The following is a 23734-nucleotide window of genomic DNA, read 5'->3' as shown; positions in this document are numbered from 1 at the left end:
CTGCCAAGGACGTAATAAAACATCAGCCTTTATTTGTCTGTTAGCAGGATTACGGCAAAAGTAATCCTCACCAAATTTTCATTACAGATAGATATTAGGCCAGGGAAGACTCCGCTGAATTTTGGAGGTGATCCGGATTGGCAGCTCTCAAATCTGTCTGCTCTTATTTTAAACTAGCTGGGGTACCTGGCGCTGCCTGGGTTAACCTGTTTTAGACATAAGCCAAATGCCAGTCATTTTAATCAAAACTATTGCCCAACATTTTTTTTGTAATGCTGATGTCTTATAAATATATTTAATGGGCTGATGTTTGTCCAACAGAACTATAAGAGGTGGACTCCCCAAACTAAGTGGAAATACTTGGTTAAAAGAAACATTTAAATTCTTCATGCAGACTTGGTTTTGCAATCAAATTTATAACAAAATTACACACAAGGTAAATGTAAATATCAACAAATCAAAATTGAGGTAGTGGTGTATTTCACTGTTTTTACATTTCAATTTTACAAACAAAATGTATTTAGACAGGAAGGCAAACTGGGTTGTACAGGACAGTCAGGTGTTTAACAGTTGAGAAAGTAGCTGAAGGAAGGCTGGAAATTTGAATCTGCCTGGTCATACCCACAGCTGGCTATTTTGGGGGTAATTTTCAGTTAAACTTTAAAAAAAAAAAAAAAGGTACCAGTTTACATAGTGTGTGTGAACAGAAACATATTTCAGTGATAAGAATCAGCTGTGTGTCTGAACCAGAACCCCAATTCTAAATCCTATCCTATGACCCTAACCTTAACCCTTAGCTTGTCCTAAATCATGACCTTTGATCCTAACCTGTGACATCATAAAGGCCACATCTGGTCCAGTGGTGATGGAGATTAAAAACATGACACTTAAGACTTTTAAAAACACTTTATTCCACTAACATTGAAAGAACAGCATGCTGGGATTGGCTCCAGGCTGCTCCCACCAGGCTGCAAAGTGAAGCACACATCAGCCGTCCGCTCCATCCAGCAGGAAGTCGCTGATCTGTGCTCTCATCTCGGACCTAAACACACAAGTTCAATAAATCCTCTTATGTTTGCTGGATTTTGTCTTCAGTTAACCTCAAACACCAAAACTGCTTCTTCATCACCTTCCTGCAGTTGTTTCATTACCTCCACCAACTCAGTAGAGCAGAGTGGAGCTATGTTTTTACCTGTTTGTTTGTGAACTCTGTGAACACTCTACAGTTTGCAATTCTGATTTGATTTTCATCAAACATTCTTTATTCAAGGTCAGGAAAACTGGAAGAATCCCTATCCTTTAACTCTGAGTGCCAATAATCATGGAATTTCTTTCAAAGTAGATAGTTATGTAGTATGACAGTCTGCAGGAACTGAGCATGTTTGATCCGGTGTCTCAGACCAAACGATCCTCCCTGCCTTCACTGCACATGCGTCATTTGGGACCACAGCAGCTCATCTGAGTCTGACTCTTCACCCAAAGCAATCAAAATCAAAGGGATTAATGTGATTATTAACCATCAGATGACAAAGTAAAACCTCTTAAATCATTCTAAAGTCAGTTTGAAGCAGAAACGAGGTGATACTCTGTGAGTCCCTACTGACGCTTTGAAATGGTGGTGCAGAGAAGCGCGTTTGTCTGTTTGTGGCCCTGTGACAGACTGGCGTCCTGTCCTGGGTGAACCCTGCCTCATGCTCTATGACTGCTGGGATAGGCTCCAGCCCCCCATGACCCTTGACTGGACTAAGTGGTTGAAGATGTGTGTGTGTGTTTTGAATTATGTCTCAACACAGAATGACTGTCATTCAAATATTATGTTACCCAATGAAAACCCAAACCAAATATGACCTTTATTTCTGACCTTGAAAAGTTCGCCTACAGCTGAAATTTTCAAAATAAACTAATTTAGGAGAATTTACAAAAATGTTCTTGCACATTATGCACAGGGTCATAATCTAAAACCACTGCAATAACAACTCAAATATGAAAAGTCAAGCAAAAGGTCAAATGAGGTCAGGGTCAAACAAAAGGACAAATTCACTTAACTGGCTCTGACTTCAAATCTAATTGTCACAGACATGTGATGTGATAACATGATCAGAAAACAAAATACTCATTAAGACATCAAGATCTCAAAATGGCAATAAAATACTGTTATCAGCTTTCAAGAACAACGGAATAAAAAGACTTGACTTTGAATTTCTCCGTAAGGTAAAAAGGTGTGGAAATGGAATCTAGTGTTGGCGAAGGTTTGCACTGTACGCGTGCCGTCTCTAGTGATGACGGTCTCTCATGAGGTCAAAGACGGACCCGCCAGGTCGGGACTTCAACTACAAACTATCATTCAATTAAACTGATGTTCAATAGTAGAATAAATGTGTCCTTCATAGATGTGAATAAAATAATCAGGTTCTAGATGATATGAGGTAAAACAATCCATTTGAAAACTGCATGTCAGCGCTGCTTCATCATGTATCAATCAATCAATCAACTTTTTTCTTGTATAGCGCCAAATCACAACAAACAGTTGCCCCAAGGCGCTCCACATTGCAAGGCAAGGCCATACAATAATTATGAAACACAGTCTACGTCTAAAGCAACATAACCAAGGGATGGTTCAGGGTCACCCGATCCAGCCCTAACTATAAGCCTTAGCGAAAAGGAAAGTTTTAAGCCTAATCTTAAAAGTAGAGAGGGTATCTGTCTCCCTGATCTGAATTGGGAGCTGGTTCCACAGGAGAGGAGCCTGAAAGCTGAAGGCTCTGCCTCCCATTCTACTCTTACAAACCCTAGGAACTACAAGTAAGCCCGCAGTCTGAGAGCGAAGCGCTCTAATGGGGTAATATGGTACTACGAGGTCCCTAAGATAAGATGGGACCTGATTATTCAAAACCTTATAAGTAAGAAGAAGAATTTTAAATTCTATTCTAGCATTAACAGGAAGCCAATGAAGGGAGGCCAACACGGGTGAGATATGCTCTCTCCTGCTAGTCCCCGTCAGTACTCTAGCTGCAGCATTCTGAACCAACTGAAGGCTTTTTAGGGAACTTTTAGGACAACCTGATAATAATGAATTACAATAGTCCAGCCTAGAGGAAACAAATGCATGAATTAGTTTTTCAGCATCACTCTGAGACAAGACCTTTCTGATTTTAGAGATATTGCGTAAATGCAAAAAGGCAGTCCTACATATTTGTTTAATATGCGCTTTGAATGACATATCCTGATCAAAAATAACTCCAAGATTTATCACAGTATTACTAGAGATCAGGGAAATGCCATCCAGAGTAACGATCTGGTTAGACACCATGCTTCTAAGATTTGTGGGGCCAAGTACAATAACTTCAGTTTTATCTGAGTTTAAAAGCAGGAAATTAGAGGTCATCCATGTCTTTATGTCTGTAAGACAATCCTGCAGTTTAGCTAATTGGTGCGTATCCTCTGGCTTCATGGATAGATAAAGCTGGGTATCATCTGCGTAACAATGAAAATTTAAGCAATACCGTCTAATAATACTGCCCAAGGGAAGCATGTATAAAGTGAATAAAATTGGTCCTAGCACAGAACCTTGTGGAACTCCATAATTAACTTTAGTCTGTGAAGAAGATTCCCCATTTACATGAACAAACTGTAATCTATTAGACAAATATGATTCAAACCACCGCAGCGCAATGCCTTTAATACCTATGACATGCTCTAATCTCTGTAATAAAATTTTATGGTCAACAGTATCAAAAGCAGCACTGAGGTCCAACAGAACAAGCACAGAGATAAGTCCACTGTCCGAAGCCATAAGAAGATCATTTGTAACCTTCACTAATGCTGTTTCTGTACTATGATGAATTCTAAAACCTGACTGAAACTCTTCAAATAGACCATTCCTCTGCAGGTGATCAGTTAGCTGTTTTACAACTACCCTCTCAAGAATCTTTGAGAGAAAAGGAAGGTTGGAGATTGGCCTATAATTAGCTAAGATAGCTGGGTCAAGTGATGGCTTTTTAAGTAATGGTTTAATTACTGCCACCTTAAAGGCCTGTGGTACATAACCAACTAACAAAGATAGATTGATCATATTTAAGATTGAAGCATTAAATAATGGTAGGACTTCCTTGAGCAGCCTGGCAGGAATGGGGTCTAATAAGCATGTTGATGGTTTGGATGAAGTAACTAATGAAAATAACTCAGACAGAACAATCGGAGAGAAAGAGTCTAACCAAATACCGGCATCACTGAAAGCAGCCAAAGATAACGATACATCTTTGGGATGGTTATGAGTAATTTGTTTCTCTAATAGTCAAAATTTTGTTAGCAAAGAAAGTCATGAAGTCATTACTAGTTAAAGTTAATGGAATACTCAGCTCAATAGAGCTCTGACTCTTTGTCAGCCTGGCTACAGTGCTGAAAAGAAACCTGGGGTTGTTCTTATTTTCTTCAATTAGTGATGAGTAGAAAGATGTCCTAGCTTCACGAAGGGCTTTCTTATAGAGCAACAAACTCTTTTTCCAGGCTAAGTGAAGATCTTCTAAATTAGTGAGACGCCATTTCCTCTCCAACTTACGGGTTATCTGCTTTAAGCTACGAGTTTGTGAGTTATACCACGGAATCAGACACTTCTGATTTAAAGCTCTCTTTTTCAGAGGAGCTACAGCATCCAAAGTTGTCTTCAATGAGGATGTAAAACTATTGACAAGATACTCTAACTCCCTTACAGAGTTTAGGTAGCTACTCTGCTCTGTGTTGGTATATGACATTAGAGAACATAAAGAAGGAATCATATCCTTAAACCTAGTTACAGCGCTTTCTGAAAGACTTCTAGTGTAATGAAACTTATTCCCCACTGCAGGGTAGTCCATCAGGGTAAATGTAAATGTTATTAAAAAATGATCAGACAAAAGGGAGTTTTCAGGGAATACTGTTAAGTCTTCTATTTCCATACCATAAGTCAGAACAAGATCTAAAATATGATTAAAGTGGTGGGTGGACTCATTTACTTTTTGAGCAAAGCCGATAGAGTCTAATAATAGATTAAATGCAGTGTTGAGGCTGTCATTCTCAGCATCTGTGTGGATGTTAAAATCGCCCACTATAATTATCTTATCTGAGCTAAGCACTAAGTCAGACAAAAGGTCTGAAAATTCACAGAGAAACTCACAGTAACGACCAGGAGGACGATAGATAATAACAAATAAAACTGGTTTTTGGGACTTCCAATTTGGATGGACAAGACTAAGAGACAAGCTTTCAAATGAATTAAAGCTCTGTCTAGGTTTTTGATTAATTAATAAGCTGGAATGGAAGATTGCTGCTAATCCTCCGCCTCGGCCCGTGCTACGAGCATTCTGACAGTTAGTGTGACTCGGGGGTGTTGACTCATTTAAACTAACATATTCATCCTGCTGTAACCAGGTTTCTGTAAGGCAGAATAAATCAATATGTTGATCAATTATTATATCATTTACCAACAGGGACTTAGAAGAAAGAGACCTAATGTTTAATAGACCACATTTAACTGTTTTAGTCTGTGGTGCAATTGAAGGTGCTATATTATTTTTTCTTTTTGAATTTTTATGCTTAAATAGATTTTTGCTGGTTATTGGTGGTCTGGGAGCAGGCACCGTCTCTACGGGGATGGGGTAATAGGGGGATGGCAGGGGGAGAGAAGCTGCAGAGAGGTGTATAAGACCACAGCTCTGCCTCCTGGTCCCAACGCTAGACAGTCACAGTTTGGAGGATCCCAAAAAATTGGCCAGATTTCTAGAAATGAGAGCTGCTCCATCCAAAGTGGGATGGATGCCGTCTCTCCTAACAAGACCAGGTTTTCCCCAGAAGCTTTGCCAATTATCAATGAAGCCCACCTCATTTTTTGGACACCACTCAGACAGCCAGCAATTCAAGGAGAACATGCGGCTAAACATGTCACTCCCGGTCTGATTGGGGAGGGGCCCAGAGAAAACTACAGAGTCCGACATTGTTTTTGCAAAGTTACACACCGATTCAATGTTAATTTTAGTGACCTCCGATTGGCGTAACCGAGTGTCATTACTGCCGACGTGAATTACAATCTTACCAAATTTACGCTTAGCCTTAGCCAGCAATTTCAAATGTCCTTCGATGTCGCCTGCTCTGGCCCCCGGAAGACAATTGACAATGGTTGCTGGTGTCGCTAACTTCACATTTCTCAAAACAGAGTCGCCAATAACCAGAGTTTGATCCTCGGCGAGTGTATCGTCGAGTGGGGAAAAGTAAGAATGAAACAAAGACACATTACTGAACCAATACGACACCTGAACCACTTGGGTCAGAACTGAAGTGTTTCGTGTTTTCCATCGTTTACACACATCAACTGGGTCAAAACACAATCTTACAAAGAACTGAAGATGACCAGAAATCAGTGAATAAAAAAAAAAAAAACGCCTGTCAAAAGAATGAAACTGACCTGAATTTATAACTTGAAATAAATGAGAGAAATGAGGACATCCACATGGGCGGGTGAGAAGGTCACAAGAGTCATTTGAAAACTTTCTGGATAAACGCATTAGAGTTCATTCGGGTCCTGATCACAGACTCAGAAGATTCTTTTCCTTTTTCAGCGGTGCGTTTAAGTGGAGCTGCTGCGTTTCTTCCAAACAGACGGTGATCTTTAGCCGATTTTAAAATCAAGTGACTGTGACACAAAATCACACTTATATAATCTTTGCAATGAATCCGCGGTTCACCTCGTGGAAAAATGTGGAAGACTGACTGAAACGGGAACGTGTCTTACTGTCGCGCAGCCACGACTGTAATGCATGGACAGCCAGAAAAGGACTTTTCTGTAATGCATTAATGCTGTAATGCATGGACAGCCTGTCCATGCATTAAAATGTAATACCATTAGATGGTGCAGCTCCTCCGTGGTTGGACCAGATGCACGGGCACTATGATCCCTTTGAAGCACACCAATAAAAATCCATAATGCAAGTTATCAGTTAAAGCTGACAAGCCCAGGACAGACAGACAGACCACCGACAACAACAGGAAACACAAGCAGCTGATCGGCGAAGCTGCAGATCAGAACCATCCATCCAATAACACCCCTTATTTAAATCCTCATCAGATCAGCACTGATCTCATATACAGTATGACCTTTTGGTGGCCCAACTGATGGAAATCTGTCGTAGCGACAGAGAACTTTATTCTGTGTTATTATTATTATTATTACTACTACATTATTACAAAATCATGATGCAATCATTATATTACATCATTACATTAATCCTTATTTTGTAAACAACAGACTGGATTCAGACACACACTTGTTTGCATGACATATCAGGACATTTGACAGAAATGTGTAAAATGGGAACATGCCTTTCCCAAGGTCCCAGAGGTCAGCTGTTGAGATTTTGGTGAGGGCTGGATTTTGGTCAAACCTGATTTTAATGCTACATATGAGGTTTGTCCAATAACATCACACTGAACGTGTGGAAAGTGTGTTAAGTTCCAAAACTGGCCACTAGGTGGTGAAACTGAAGATGAGCAAAAACAAACATTTTCCAAAAATGTTGATATTTTATGACATCTGAGATTTTTGGTCTGGCAGCATGTTTGGGGGGGGGGGGGGGTCTAGAATGCTTTAATGTGCTCGGAAAAATGAGGACATAGAAAATGTCCTCGTCTTTCCAAGTGTCCAGATATTGAAGGTGTGTTATCATAAAAATGTCCTGAATTGTCATGAAAACAAGTGCGCACACACACACACACACACACACACACACACACACACACACACACACACACACACACACACACACACACAGATCAGAGCTGGTGGTCTTTGAGGAACAGGCTGTGATGTTCTCACCTGTTTTGTCTCCTTTTGGCTTCAGACAACATGTAGGGAGGCAAAAGTTCCACTGATGACTGCAGAGAAGACGGATAACATGTCAAAGACGATGGTCCAAGAACACCAGACCTGTGGTCCTGTCAGTCTGTGGACCTGCCTGTTAGTCTACATCTGGCTGTCACACCTCATCTGCCCTCGTCTAATGACCATTATGAGACTCCCTTTCACCCATGCCCTCTGCTGCCCCCGTCCCCGATAACTTTTTCCTGGTGAAGCCGTTGCTGATAAATATGACAGCCTGAAAAATCAATCAACAGTTTCAACAAAAATCATCATCCTGGTAAACAAAAGGTTTATTTAACCAGAGCACCAGCGTTATCTCAGTGTACCTAATAAACTGGCACGTGTGTGCAGAAAGACTCTCAGAATTAAATAATTTCAGCTGTTTTCACATTTCCAACATTTTTGACGATCGTTGGGTTTAGTTTTGATCACTCACACAAATTGCACATTTCCAAGAACAATTAAAAAAAAAAAGTTTGAGCATCAGCTCCAGACACACGTTCCATCTGTTCACTAACTCAGGTTTTACCTTCAGCTCTTCTGTTTTTCTTTAATTATTGGGCCTCAGGTTTCTCCCCTCACCTGTTTGCTGTGTGTGTGTGTGTGTGTGAACAGTATAATTCTTTTAATCTTGCAGCCGTGTAAATGAAGCGGTCGGCGCCTCATGTTTCTGTGTTTTTTCAAGCGCCTTGGGGCAACTGTTGTGATTTGGCGCTATATAAATAAAATTGATTTGATTTGATTTTTTTGGTCTCCTGACACACGTGTTCTTGTGTTCACTCACCACGTCCTTCAGGGTCAGCTGACAGCTGTAACACAGCAGCTTTTTCAACTGAGATCTGTCTGCTCCGAGTCTGCAAAAACACAAAACACACACGCTGACTTTCCGTCACAGTAGGGAGGATTCAGACACGTCAGACTCCACGAGACAAACACACTAACAACACAATGTATTTTCTGGAGTTTAAGTCGCACCTGTTAAAAATGCCTCTTGAAGAAGAAAAATCATGTATAAATTGCACCTTTTTCTGTGTTATCAGCTCTTTAATTTGGGATTTTTGTTCATCATTGTAGTGTATTTTGTTATGTGCAGACGCAGGTTGAGGAGCGGACCAACGTCTGACCGAACCCAGTGCTAAATAACCAGAAAGCGGTTCCAAAAACAAAACAAATTTATTTCCCTCTTGTGCAATACTTTGTGTACAACATAAATGTGCGGTTGTCTGGCGAGGTGAAGGACGGCGCGCTCTCCAGCGCCCAAATGGCTCAAAGCTCGGCGCTTCTGGACCCAGACTCACCGCCGAACACCCCCCAGGTGGATACGACAAACTGACTCTGTGAAGGATGGAAAAGGTGAGGTAAGTCAACAGAGCTACAACAAATATCCTTCAGAGGCACACACTATCAGCAACACATTCAGGTCTGAATTTAAGCTTTATGTAAATGAGCAGCTTCTCACAACAGGTGGAGGATCATCATTCCGTACGCCACGGCAGTGGGAAGCAAACTGCACAATTCTCATCACTGTTCAAATATACTGCGTAACAAAATACCAAATTACTGTTAACACTTATTCAGACAATCATCACCTCTGATGTGTGTTGACAGCATGTGTCCCTCACCCGTCCTCCTTCACAGGCACGATGTGTCAAACCCAGGCGCGGTCCTCAGCGTCTCACAAACGAACGTCACAAGGTCGAGTTCCCGGCAATTCTGCTCGAATCACTCATGGCTTAAATGCAGAACGCCATCTCATTATCTGCTTCAGCTGAAAGTCTAAGTTTGCACGTGAGCATCATCCACAGGTGCTGCAAGTCATTAGGCCTGCATGTGAACATCCTCCACAAGTGCAGCCAATAATGCTGATGAGGGTGAAGGACTCTTCTGCCAGCACCTTCTCCACAGACAAAAACCAGTTTGCATACCACCTGGAGAGCAAAGAAAAGAAAACACCAAAATGTCCAGCCAACCCCCCCCAACACACAACAGTATTTTGTATTACTACAGTTTATTCTGTTTTGTGCTTTAACTCTTGGACAAGTTCTACAGAAATAGTCATTAGAATTACTATTAATATGACACTCGCATGCCTGGAAAGTCCTCACCATCTCATTTAAGTCCTTCACACTTTTTTCAGTAAATGGTTCTGGGGAGCATTAGCATGGATAAAAACCTTCAGCTTCTGGGGGCCTTCCCAGACCCCTCCCCCACCCGACCTCTTAACCCACCGCCATTTTAACCAATTTTTTTTATTTCACTCTCACATGCCTGGAAAGTCCTCACCATCTCATTTAAGTCCTTCACACTTTTTTCAGTAAATGGTTCTGGGGAGCTTTAGTATGGATAAAAGCCTTCAGCTTCTGGGGGGCTTCCCAGACCCCTCCCCCACCCGACCTCTTAACCCACCGCCATTTTAACCAATTTTTTTTTTATTTCACTCTCACATGCCTGGAAAGTCCTCACCATCTCATTTAGGTTTTTCACACTTTATTTTGAGTAAATGTTTGTGGGGAGCATTAGTATGGCTAAATCCCATCTTGTAATTTACACACTAAATAGTCACTGACTGACCTCATGAGCTGTCAAGGTGCACGCTGCCTCTCACTTTAGCATTTCAGTGTCGACTGACTACTGAATTCACACAAGAGCTCCTCTTTTCATGTGTGATCTCCTCTTTGTCTTTTTTTAAAATTGAGACAAACAAAAAGTTATGCAACAACCGTACAGAGATTACGCATACCACAGTAAAAACACCACACTGAAAATCAGGTTTATCTCTTGTACTGTTGGTCCAGGAAGTGTTCAACAGTTGACTCAAAATTTGGCACTTCCTGTTTGGGTCTCCCTGTACTATGAGTGAACTTGTGCCGGCACGTCTGATGCCGTTGCTTTACTCATATTAATAATAAACTTATGAATTTTCAGTATGTAAATCACCAGAGTCACTGGACCTCCCAAACTAGTAACAAGAGTGTTCTGAGAGAACAACACGCACCCCCCCCCCCCCCGCTGGCAAAAGCTACATTCTGATAACATTTCAAGAAATTGAACCAAGTTTCACAAAAATCGTCCTAAAAATAAGAGGAGTTGATTTCACAATGCAGACACCAACTCATGAAACTGGCAGTGTGGAGGTTTGTTAATCAAGGACCATAACTCTGTCAATGTGTGTCAATCTTGTACCATAAACAAGACTGACACATACATACACATATGCATATTACCAACCTATAATAAGGACCTGCACCAAGTTACATGAAAGTCCTACTAAAACTGTGAGAGGAGTTGATTTCAGAATGCTGATACTTTTTGGGGGGACAGACAGACAGAATTTGCCACGACATAATCCCCTTTGGGTCTTCAGCCAGTGGGAGATAAAAACTTATAGTCCAGAAAATAGTCATCACTTGTTGTAAGGACAACAAACGTGAAGGAAACATCAATTTCAATTTTATTTATATAGCGCCAAATCACAACAAACAGTTGCCCCAAGGCGCTTTATATTGTAAGGCAAAGCCATACAATAATTACGTAAAAACCCCAACGGTCAAAACGAGCCCCTGTGAGCAAGCACTTGGCGACAGTGGGAAGGAAAAACTCCCTTTTAACAGGAAGAAACCTCCAGCAGAACCAGGCTCAGGGAGGGGCAGTCTTCTGCTGGGACTGGTTGGGGCTGAGGGGGAGAACCAGGAAAAAGACATGCTGTGGAGGGGAGCAGAGATCAATCACTAATGATTAAATGCAGAGTGGTGCATACAGAGCAAAAAGAGAAAGAAACACTCAGTGCATCATGGGAACCCCCCAGCAGTCTAAGTCTATAGCAGCATAACTAAGGGATGGTTCAGGGTCACCTGATCCAGCCCTAACTATAAGCTTTAGCAAAAAGGAAAGTTTTAAGCCTAATCTTAAAAGTAGAGAGGGTGTCTGTCTCCCTGATCTGAATTGGGAGCTGGTTCCACAGGAGAGGAGCCTGAAAGCTGAAGGCTCTGCCTCTCATTCTACTCTTACAAACCCTAGGAACTACAAGTAAGCCTGCAGTCTGAGAACGAAGCGCTCTATTGGGGTGATATGGTACTATGAGGTCCCTAAGATAAGATGGGACCTGATTATTCAAAACCTTATAAGTAAGAAGAAGAATTTTAAATTCTATTCTAGAATTAACAGGAAGCCAATGAAGAGAGGCCAATATGGGTGAGATATGCTCTCTCCTTCTAGTCCCTGTCAGTACTCTAGCTGCAGCATTTTGAATTAACTGAAGGCTTTTCAGGGAACTTTTAGGACAACCTGATAATAATGAATTACAATAGTCCAGCCTAGAGGAAATAAATGCATGAATTAGTTTTTCAGCATCACTCTGAGACAAGACCTTTCTAATTTTAGAGATATTGCGTAAATGCAAAAAAGCAGTCCTACATACACTCAACAAAAATATAAACGCAACACTTTTGGTTTTGCTCCCATTTTGTATGAGATGAACTCAAAGATCTAAAACTTTTTCCACATACACAATATCACCATTTCCCTCAAATATTGTTCACAAACCAGTCTAAATCTGTGATACTGAGCACTTCTCCTTTGCTGAGATAATCCATCCCACCTCACAGGTGTGCCATATCAAGATGCTGATTAGACACCATGATTAGTGCACAGGTGTGCCTTAGACTGCCCACAATAAAAGGCCACTCTGAAAGGTGCAGTTTTATCACACAGCACAATGCCACAGATGTCGCAAGATTTGAGGGAGCATGCAATTGGCATGCTGACAGCAGGAATGTCAACCAGAGCTGTTGCTCATGTATTGAATGTTCATTTCTCTACCAAAAGCCGTCTCCAAAGGCGTTTCAGAGATTTGGCAGTACATCCAACCAGCCTCACAACCGCAGACCACGTGTAACCACACCAATCCAGGACCTCCACATCCAGCATGTTCACCTCCAAGATCGTCTGAGACCAGCCACTCGGACAGCTGCTGAAACAATCGGTTTGCATAACCAAAGAATTTCTGCACAAACTGTCAGAAACCATCTCAGGGGAGCTCATTTGCATGCTCGGCGTCCTCATCGGGGTCTCGAACTGACTCCAGTTCGTCGTCGCAACTTCGCACAGCCATTGAAGAGGAGTGGACCAACATTCCACAGGCCACAATTGACAACCTGATCAACTCTATGCGAAGGAGATGTGTTGCACTGCATGAGGCAAATGGTGGTCACACCAGATACTGACTGGTATCCCCCCCAATAAAACAAAACTGCACCTTTCAGAGTGACCTTTTATTGTGGGCAGTCTAAGGCACACCTGTGCACTAATCATGGTGTCTAATCAGCATCTTGATATGGCACACCTGTGAGGTGGGTTGGATTATCTCAGCAAAGGAGACGTGCTCACTATCACAGATTTAGACTGGTTTGTGAACAATATTTGAGGGAAATGGTGATATTGTGTATGTGGAAAAAGTTTTAGATCTTTGAGTTCATCTCATACAAAATGGGAGCAAAACCAAAAGTGTTGCGTTTATATTTTTGTTGAGTATATTTGTTTAATATGCGCTTTGAATGACATATCCTGATCAAAAATGACTCCAGGATTTCTCACAGTATTAGGTCAGGGTAATGCCATCCAGAGTAAGGATCTGGTTAGACACCATGTTTCTAAGATTTGTGGGGCCAAGTACAATAACTTCAGTTTTATCTGAGTTTAAAAGCAGGAAATTAGAGGTCATCCATGTCTTTATGTCTGTAAGACAATCCTGCAGTTTAGCTAATTGGTGTGTGTCCTCTGGCTTCATGGATAGATAAAGCTGGGTATCATCTGCGTAACAATGAAAATTTAAGCAATGCCGTCTAATAATACTGCCTAAGGGAAGCATGTATAAAGTGAATAAAATTGGTCCTAGCACAGAACCTTGTGGAACTCCATAATTAACCTTAGTCTGTGAAGAAGATTCCCCATTTACATGAACAAATTGTAATCTATTAGATAAATATGATTCAAACCACCGCACCGCAGTGCCTTTAATACCTATGGCATGCTCTAATCTCTGTAATAAATATTATGGTCAACAGTATCAAAAGCAGCACTGAGGTCTAACAGAACAAGCACAGAGATGAGTCCACTGTCTGAGGCCATAAGAAGATCATTTGTAACCTTCACTAATGCTGTTTCTGTACTATGATGAATTCTAAAACCTGACAAACTCTTCAAATAGACCATTCCTCTGTAGATGATCAGTTAGCTGTTTTACAACTACCCTTTCAAGAATTTTTGAGAGAAAAGGAAGGTTGGAGATTGGCCTATAATTAGCTAAGATAGCTGGGTCAAGTGATGGCTTTTTAAGTAATGGTTTAATTACTGCCACCTTAAAAGCCTGTGGTACATAGCCAACTAATAAAGCTAGATTGATCATATTTAAGATCGAAGCATTAAATAATGGTAGGGCTTCCTTGAGCAGCCTGGTAGGAATGGGGTCTAATAGACATGTTGATGGTTTGGATGAAGTAACTAATAAAAATAACTCAGACAGAACAATCGGAGAGAAAGAGTCTAACCAAATACCGGCATCACTGAAAGCAGCCAAAGATAACGATACGTCTTTGGGATGGTTATGAGTAATTTTTTCTCTAATAGTTAAAATTTTATTAGCAAAGAAAGTCATGAAGTCATTACTAGTTAAAGTTAATGGAATACTCGGCTCAATAGAGCTCTGACTCTTTGACGAGATACTCTATCTCACAGAGTTTAGGTAGCTACTCTGCACTGTGTTGGTATATGGCATTAGAGAACATAAGAAGGAATCATATCCTTAAACCTAGTTACAGCGCTTTCTGAAAGACTTCTACTGTAATGAAACTTATTCCCCACTGCTGGGTGGGGAATAGGTCGGACAGCATAAGCCGGAACCACGTATCCACCAGACCACAGACCCACCCTGGTCCAGGACAGCAGAAATCCATCCAAGCTGAGCCAAATGTGGGCGTGTCCTTAACCAGACAAATACAGCTGTCAGGTACGAGAGCGCGACGTGGCCGGGTTTGGGGTGTGTCACAGGCCCCTCTGTAATTAGGGACTTTTTGCAGAAATGTCCTTCACATGGTGGATTCTGATGATGTGTACAGTCTTAAAAAGTCCTTTTCTGGCCGTTCACATCAGTAACACAAATAATAACACACAGTATGACCCGATGACTTTACGCCGCAATTAAAGAAATGTCTCATTAACAGAGACATCAATTTCAGTAGAATTAGTCCATTTTATTTGGATTCAGACTGAATGTCCAACACCGTCACTGTCAGCGGTACAAGATTATAAACTTAAATTCATCTCAACTCATCCATCTTATCTTTGGCTGCTTTCAGTGATGCCGGTATTTGGTTAGACTCTTTCTCTCCGATTGTTCTGTCTGAGTTATTTTCATTAGTTACTTCATCCAAACCATCAACATGTTTATTAGACCCCATTCCTACCAGGCTGCTCAAGGAAGCCCTACCATTATTTAATGCTTCGATCTTAAATATGATCAATCTATCTTTGTTAGTTGGCTATGTACCACAGGCTTTTAAGGTGGCAGTAATTAAACCATTACTTAAAAAGCCATCACTTGACCCAGCTATCTTAGCTAATTATAGGCCAATCTCCAACCTTCCTTTTCTCTCAAAAATTCTTGAAAGGGTAGTTGTAAAACAGCTAACTGATCATCTGCAGAGGAATGGTCTATTTGAAGAGTTTCAGTCAGGTTTTAGAATTCATCATAGTACAGAAACAGCATTAGTGAAGGTTACAAATGATCTTCTTATGGCCTCGGACAGTGGACTCATCTCTGTGCTTGTTCTGTTAGACCTCAGTGCTGCTTTTGATACTGTTGACCATAAAATTTTATTACAGAGATTAGAGCATGCCATAGGTATTAAAGGCACTGCGCTGCGGTGGTTTGAATCATATTTGTCTAATAGATTACAATTTGTTCATGTAAATGGGGAATCTTCTTCACAGACTAAAGTTAATTATGGAGTTCCACAAGGTTCTGTGCTAGGACCAATTTTATTCACTTTATACATGCTTCCCTTAGGCAGTATTATTAGACAGTATTGCTTAAATTGTCATTGTTACGCAGATGATACCCAGCTTTATCTATCCATGAAGCCAGAGGACACACACCAATTAGCTAAACTGCAGGATTGTCTTACAGACATAAAGACATGGATGACCTCTAATTTCCTGCTTTTAAACTCAGATAAAACTGAAGTTATTGTACTTGGCCCCACAAATCTTAGAAACATGGTGTCTAACCAGATCCTTACTGTGGATGGCATTACCCTGACCTCTAGTAATACTGTGAGAAATCTTGGAGTCATTTTTGATCAGGATATGTCATTCAAAGCGCATATTAAACAAATATGTAGGACTGCTTTTTTGCATTTACGCAATATCTCTAAAAGGCTGGACTATTGTAATTCATTATTATCAGGTTGTCCTAAAAGTTCCCTAAAAAGCCTTCAGTTAATTCAAAATGCTGCAGCTAGAGTACTGACGGGGACTAGAAGGAGAGAGCATATCTCACCCATATTGGCCTCTCTTCATTGGCTTCCTGTTAATTCTAGAATAGAATTTAAAATTCTTCTTCTTACTTATAAGGTTTTGAATAATCAGGTCCCATCTTATCTTAGGGACCTCGTAGTACCATATCACCCCAATAGAGCGCTTCGCTCTCAGACTGCAGGCTTACTTGTAGTTCCTAGGGTTTGTAAGAGTAGAATGGGAGGCAGAGCCTTCAGCTTTCAGGCTCCTCTCCTGTGGAACCAGCTCCCAATTCAGATCAGGGAGACAGACACCCTCTCTACTTTTAAGATTAGGCTTAAAACTTTCCTTTTTGCTAAAGCTTATAGTTAGGGCTGGATCAGGTGACCCTGAACCATCCCTTAGTTATGCTGCTATAGACGTAGACTGCTGGGGGGTTCCCATGATGCACTGTTTCTTTCTCTTTTTGCTCTGTATGCACCACTCTGCATTTAATCATTAGTGATCGATCTCTGCTCCCCTCCACAGCATGTATTTTTCCTGGTTCTCTCCCTCAGCCCCAACCAGTCCCAGCAGAAGACTGCCCCTCCCTGAGCCTGGTTCTGCTGGAGGTTTCTTCCTGTTAAAAGGGAGTTTTTCCTTCCCACTGTAGCCAAGTGCTTGCTCACAGTGGGTCGTTTTGACCGTTGGGGTTTTACATAATTATTGTATGGCCTTGCCTTACAATATAAAGCGCCTTGGGGCAACTGTTTGTTGTGATTTGGCGCTATATAAAAAAATTGATTGATTGATTGATTGATCCATCCAACACAAACAGCAAGACTGAGAACCGGAGTAGGTGAACTAACAGGATTATTAACTGGAACAGTTTTGACTGTGTTGAATGTTTGGTCTTCAAAGTAAAGGTCAAACAAGGTCGTGTCCATCGGATTCTCTGACATATGACGTGTTACCCTGTAACGTGATAACTAAGCATGACGCGTGGTGCAAACTATTCCTTTTTAAAACCCAATTAACTCAACCAATAATAATTTACCAAAATTGGAGCAACTTTAACTTGTGACCCCTGTACAAACTGAAACTGACCTTTGACCCCATTCTTGCTGTTTTTACCCCATAACTCTATAACATTCAGTCACAAATTGTCCAAACTATACTTTTTTGGTGTAACTTTCAATATGATTGGAGCATTTTTAAACGTTGACCTCTGTGTGATTCTTCATTGACCCCTACCTGGCTGCAGGTGCCACCCTGGGTGGCCCGCAGGAGTCACTTCATGGTACACTGAGGCTGGAGTGTAATTTTTGTTGTTTTGACACCTTAAGTGGTACTAATCAAGTCTGGACTAATGGACTGAGTTGAAGCTGGGAGTTGGTCCGTGGAGGTTCCCGGAGACAAGATGGGCCGGAGGGTCGGCTCATCCTCAGCCGTTCAGAGCGAAGGCATCAGCAGAAAAACCATCCAGCCACTCCATGTGAAGAGCAGTAAGGGAGTCCCTGTGTGACTGTACATGTGCTTTATGACATCATCACAGCTGGACACTTACATGCCAGAGGAGCTGCAGCTTTGATCACTCGTTCTCCCACAGTCGTCTCCTGTGGGTGAACAACACTGTTGACTGGAAGCAGTGGATTCTGGGAGTCCTGCAGCTGTGAAGGAACACACAGGAATCGTATGTTTGGGGACACCGCAGTGATTCTCTCAACGGTTTACTTTGATATGGTTCATAAAAACTACAATCTGCTTATTTCCTCACCAAATGGGTTAACTGGACACAACTGAACAAGATACCAACAGCATTATTATTATTATTTATTTATTTGACAGGGTCATTGCACAACAAATGTGTTGCACAGACCAGATTTAGCTACAAGCTAACTGTCACGGGCAGAAGCAAGAAACAGCAGGTCACAATGTACAAAATACTACAAAATAATAATAATAAAAAAATAATAATTCACCCCCACACAGCTGTCATGGAGGAGGAAACTACAGAGAGCAGGTTCTGCAAAAGCTTCTTCCCCAATGCAAGAAGACTCCTGAACTCTCAAACTTCATACACAAACTACCCCAGTGGCTGGACACCATTCTTTTTTCAAGGCCATAGGTCAAAGGTCACGGTCAGGAAAAATCTAGGAAAACTGGAAAAATCCCTACCCCTCACCAAATGTGATCCTGACCTTTACTTTTGAAGGACAAATGTCAAGGTCAAACAAAAGGTCAAATTCCTTTAATTGGCTATAACTTTGGATGTAACTGTCACTTGCAACTTGACTCATATTTTATCTTATTAAAAAACCGCAACAAATATGACCTCGATCTTGACTTTTAACCTTGAAAAGTTCACCTAAGTGCCCAGTCAAACGGCACCCGATTTTAGCGGGACGAAATAGAAACTCAATGCCTAAATCCATAACTACAGTTTGATGTTCCTTATGGCTTAATAAAAACACATCCAATCACATGACTGGCTCCGCCCTGTTGAGCTTGACTGACAGACAAGCCCATTCTGCTGAAACGTTGCAGTATAAAATGAATATGTCTTGATAAAAACGGCCTTACAAAATAAAAGTCAACTTTGGACAAAAGACACTTTGAAATAAATATTGCTGACAATAAATAAAAAGGCCTTTTAAAATTACTGTAAAAATGAGAAAAGATGAAATTTTATCTCATAATAATAAGTAGGTTTGACAACATAGTGACAAATATTTCATAACAGTAACAGAATTACAAAAAAATATTTTTTATTCACAATTTCATGGTGATATGACATCACTGTGTTTATTATGGATATGATTTGATAAAAAGGGATTTTATTTATTTCATTTTGAATAATTTTGGGTCCTTAAAAATTTAGGTTTAAAATAATTTCACGATTATACAAAAGACACCAGGAGGTCAAACTAACAACGAACAGGTAAACCAAACTGATGCATGAAGAATCCCGATGGAGGCCCAATCCGTTCCTCAACCCCCGCCCTGTTCGAGAACCACTCCAGGCATTGGAACAGGAACCCGTTCCACACTCGTCGCCCTCTTCCAAGAACCACTCCAGGCATTGGAACAGGAGCCCGTTCCTCACCCCTCGCCCTGTTCGAGAACCACTCCAGGCATCATAACATGAACCTGTTCCTCACCCCTCATCCTGTTCGAGAACCACTCCAGGCATCGGATCAGGAAACTGTTCCTCACCCCTCACCCTGTTCGAGAACCACTCCAGGAATCATAACATGAACCCATTCCTCACCCCTCACTTTGTTCAAGAACCACTCCAGGCATCGGATCAGGAAACTGTTCCTCACCCCTCGCCATGTTCGAGAACCACTCCAGGAATCATAACATGAACCCGTTCCTCACCCCTCACTCTGTTCGAGAACCACTCCAGGCATCGGATCAGGAAACTGTTCCTCACCCCTCGCCATGTTCGAGAACCACTCCAGGCATCGGAACATGAACCCGTTCCTCACCCCTCGCCCTGTGTGAGAACAACTCCAGGCATCGGAACATGAACCCGTTCCTCACCCCTCGCCCTGTCTGAGAACAACTCCAGGCATTGGAACAGGAGCCCATTCCTCACCCCTCACCCTGTTCGAGAACCACTCCAGGCATCATAACATGAACCCGTTCCTCACCCTCACTCTGTTCGAGAACCACTCCAGGCATCATAACATGAACCTGTTCCTCACGCCTCACCCTGTTCGAGAACCACTCCAGACATCGGATCAGGAAACTGTTCCTCACCCCTCACCCTGTTCGAGAACCACTCCAGGCATTGGAACAGGAGCCTGTTCCTCACCCCTCGCCATGTTCGAGAACCACTCCAGGAATCATAACATGAACCCGTTCCTCACCCCTCACTCTGTTCGAGAACCACTCCAGGCATCGGATCAGGAAACTGTTCCTCACCCCTCGCCATGTTCGAGAACCACTCCAGGCATCGGAACATGAACCCGTTCCTCACCCCTCGCCATGTTCGAGAACCACTCCAGGCATTGGAACAGGAGCCCGTTCCTCACCCCTCACCCTGTTCGAGAACCACTCCAGGCATCGGAACATGAACCCGTTCCTCACCCCTCGCCCTGTGTGAGAACAACTCCAGGCATCGGAACATGAACCCGTTCCTCACCCCTCGCCCTGTCTGAGAACAACTCCAGGCATTGGAACAGGAGCCCATTCCTCACCCCTCACCCTGTTCGAGAACCACTCCAGGCATCATAACATGAACCCGTTCCTCACCCTCATTCTGTTCGAGAACCACTCCAGGCATCATAACATGAACCTGTTCCTCACGCCTCACCCTGTTCGAGAACCACTCCAGACATCGGATCAGGAAACTGTTCCTCACCCCTCACCCTGTTCGAGAACCACTCCAGGCATTGGAACAGGAGCCTGTTCCTCACCCCTCACCCTGTTCGAGAACCACTCCAGGCATCGGATCAGGAAACTGTTCCTCACCCCTCGCCATGTTCGAGAACCACTCCAGGCATCGGAACAGGAAACTGTTCCTCACCCCTCGCCATGTTCGAGAACCACTCCAGGCATCGGAACAGGAAACTGTTCCTCACCCCTCGCCATGTTCGAGAACCACTCCAGGCATCGGAACAGGAAACTGTTCCTCACCCCTCGCCATGTTCGAGAACCACTCCAGGCATCGGAACAGGAAACTGTTCCTCACCCCTCGCCATGTTCGAGAACCACTCCAGGCATTGGAACAGGAAACTGTTCCTCACCCCCCGCCATGTTCGAGAACCACTCCAGGTATTGGAACAGGAAACTGTTCCTCACCCCTTGCCATGTTCGAGAACCACTCCAGGCATTGGAACAGGAAACTGTTCCTCACCCCCCGCCATGTTCGAGAACCACTCCAGGCATGGGAACAGGAAACTGTTCCTCACCCCTCGCCATGTTCGAGAACCACTCCAGGCATCGGAACAGGAAACTGTTCCTCACCCCTCGCCATGTTCGAGAACCACTCCAGGCATTGGAACAGGAAACTGTTCCTCACCCCTCGCCATGTTCGAGAACCACTCCAGGCATTGGAACAGGAAACTGTTCCTCACCCCCCGCCATGTTCGAGAACCACTCCAGGCATTGGAACAGGAAACTGTTCCTCACCCCCCGCCCTGTTTGAGAACAACTCCAGGCATCGGAACAGGAACCTGTTCATTTACTTGACCAAAATGGTGGGATACAGTGATACTGGATTTTACAGACCGTGTCAAGGTTTTACAGACTGTACCTGGACTTTTTGTTGGGTTTGCAGTCTTCTCCAGCGTAGGTGATCTTGTCTGGGACAGCTGCTCTGAGATCAGTGTGGCCTGGAATGCTGAAGCATCCTCTAAAAAAAAGACAGAAGGTGGTCACAGTACAACAAATGAAATGTCCCCTCGACTGCTGGGAAAGAAAGAACTGCTGAATTTGTCGCCTGGACTTCTGTCAGGTGTCACGAGCCCTCATGACTTGGTGCAACATAGTGCATCCTGTAAATTATCCAAAGGACAAGTTCACTGTTATTTCCTGTCCGAGTCCACAAAGCTAATATTCCAACCATTCCATGAGACATTTTTTAAATGAATACAGTTTTTCACTTTCCATTTTGCTGAAGCACAAGGGCTCAGCAGGCAGTTGTGGAGTTCTGGAGTGTGCTGTGGCTCCTCCAATTCAATTCAATTCAATTTATTTTCAATTTATATAGCACCAAATCACAACAGAGTTGCCTCAAAGCGCTTCACACAGGCAAGGTCTAACCTTACTAACCCCCAACAGTGGTAAGGAAAAACTCCCTCTGAGGAAGAAACCCCAAGCAGACCAGACCCCAAAGGGGGCCAGTCCATGAATAATTTTATAGGTTAGTAGCAGAACCTTAAAATCTTATCTCACTGGGGCAGGAAGCCAGTGAAGAGACGCCAAAATGGGTGTAATGTGGTTGTTCTTTCTGCTTTGTGTCAAAAGTCTGGCAGCAGCATTTTGAACCAATTGGAGAGCCCTAATGCTAGACTGAGGTAAACCAGAAAATAGAACATTGCAGTAGTCCAATCTAGAAGACATAAATGCATGGATCAGGGTCTCAGCATCAGCCATAGACAGGATGGGACGAATCTTTGCTATATTTCGCAGGTGGAAGAAAGCAGTCCTAGTAATATTTCTAATGTGGAGGCCAAAGGACAACGAAGGATCAAAAATTACCCCAAGGTTCCTCACTTTGTCAGTGTGATGTATGACACACGAGCCGAGGCTGAGCGTTAACTGGTCAAATTGATGCCGATGTCTCACTGGACCAAGAACCATCATTTCAGTCTTATCAGAGTTTAAAAGTAAGAACTTTGTAGACATCCAACTTTTCACTGCTGCAAGGCAATCTTCTAAGGATTTTATGTGAACGAGATTACCAGCAGTTATCGGCATGTATAACTGAGTATCATCTGCATAGCAGTGAAAGGTAATCCCAAAACGCTGCAATATGTGCCCAAGGGGTGCTATATAAAGGGAGAAAAGCAGGGGGCCTAAGACAGACCCCTGTGGAACCCCAAATTTCATGTCACTAAGGTTAGAGGTAGTGTTACTGTACAAAACACAGTGAGAACGACTGGTCAAGTATGACGTCGGCCATACAAGGGCACTCCCAGTAATCCCAAAATGATTTTCCAGCCTATCAAGTAGAATATGATGATCCACTGTATCAAATGCAGCACTGAGATCTAACAGCAACAGAACCGTAGTGGTGTCCGAATCCATTGTACGCAGAAGATCATTCACCACTTTAGTGAGAGCCGTCTCTGTGGAATGATATTTTCTAAAAGCAGACTGCAGTGGCTCAAAGAGATTATTCTCAGTAAGATAGTCTACAAGCTGCCGTGACACCACTTTTTCCAGAATTTTAGAGAAAAATGATAGATTTGATATCGGCTGATAGTTTTTCAATACACTAGGGTCAAGATCAGGTTTCTTAAGTAATGGTTTACTCACTGCAGATATGAAACATTTAGGAACAGATCCAGAAGTTAAATAATTTCCAGCACAGTCGGCCCAAGAGTGGGCCACAGGTCCTCAAACAGTTTTGTTGGTATAGGATCAAATAAACAGGTTGTGCTTTTTGTTGACATTACGAGTTTTGTCAGCATGCCATGAAATGTAATGCATGTAATGCAGCCATGAAATCTTGTGCTGTAAAAGGAGAGTGAACTACAGGTGGTTGTCCATGAATAAGTGCTGCCACCGTGTCGAACAAGAACTTTGAGTTATGCTTGTTTTTGTTGATAAAATCAGAATAGTAAGTCCGCTTTGTAGCCAGTAATGCATGCTTATAGTCTAAGACAGCATCACGCCACGAAA

General features: G+C 42.4%; 1 protein-coding gene across 1 annotated transcript in view; it reads right to left on the bottom strand.

Annotated features, from left to right (window-relative positions):
* Positions 1 to 910: 910 nt before the first annotated feature.
* ctu2 (cytosolic thiouridylase subunit 2 homolog (S. pombe)) overlaps positions 911 to 23734 on the bottom strand; it is a 65002-nt gene continuing 42178 nt past the window's right edge. Inside the window, exons 12-16 of the mRNA XM_034185451.1 lie at positions 21642 to 21740; positions 17946 to 18048; positions 8673 to 8742; positions 7844 to 7902; positions 911 to 1042 (exon numbers count right to left, since the gene is read on the bottom strand). Of these exons, the coding sequence (XP_034041342.1) occupies positions 988 to 1042; positions 7844 to 7902; positions 8673 to 8742; positions 17946 to 18048; positions 21642 to 21740 (386 nt within the window). The 3' untranslated portion in view covers positions 911 to 987. The remainder of the gene's footprint in view (positions 1043 to 7843; positions 7903 to 8672; positions 8743 to 17945; positions 18049 to 21641; positions 21741 to 23734) is intronic.

The sequence above is a fragment of the Thalassophryne amazonica genome, chromosome 13 (assembly GCF_902500255.1).
Source record: "Thalassophryne amazonica chromosome 13, fThaAma1.1, whole genome shotgun sequence".
Taxonomy (NCBI): Eukaryota; Metazoa; Chordata; class Actinopteri; order Batrachoidiformes; family Batrachoididae; genus Thalassophryne; species Thalassophryne amazonica.
This window is presented reverse-complemented; position numbering and strand designations above follow the sequence as displayed.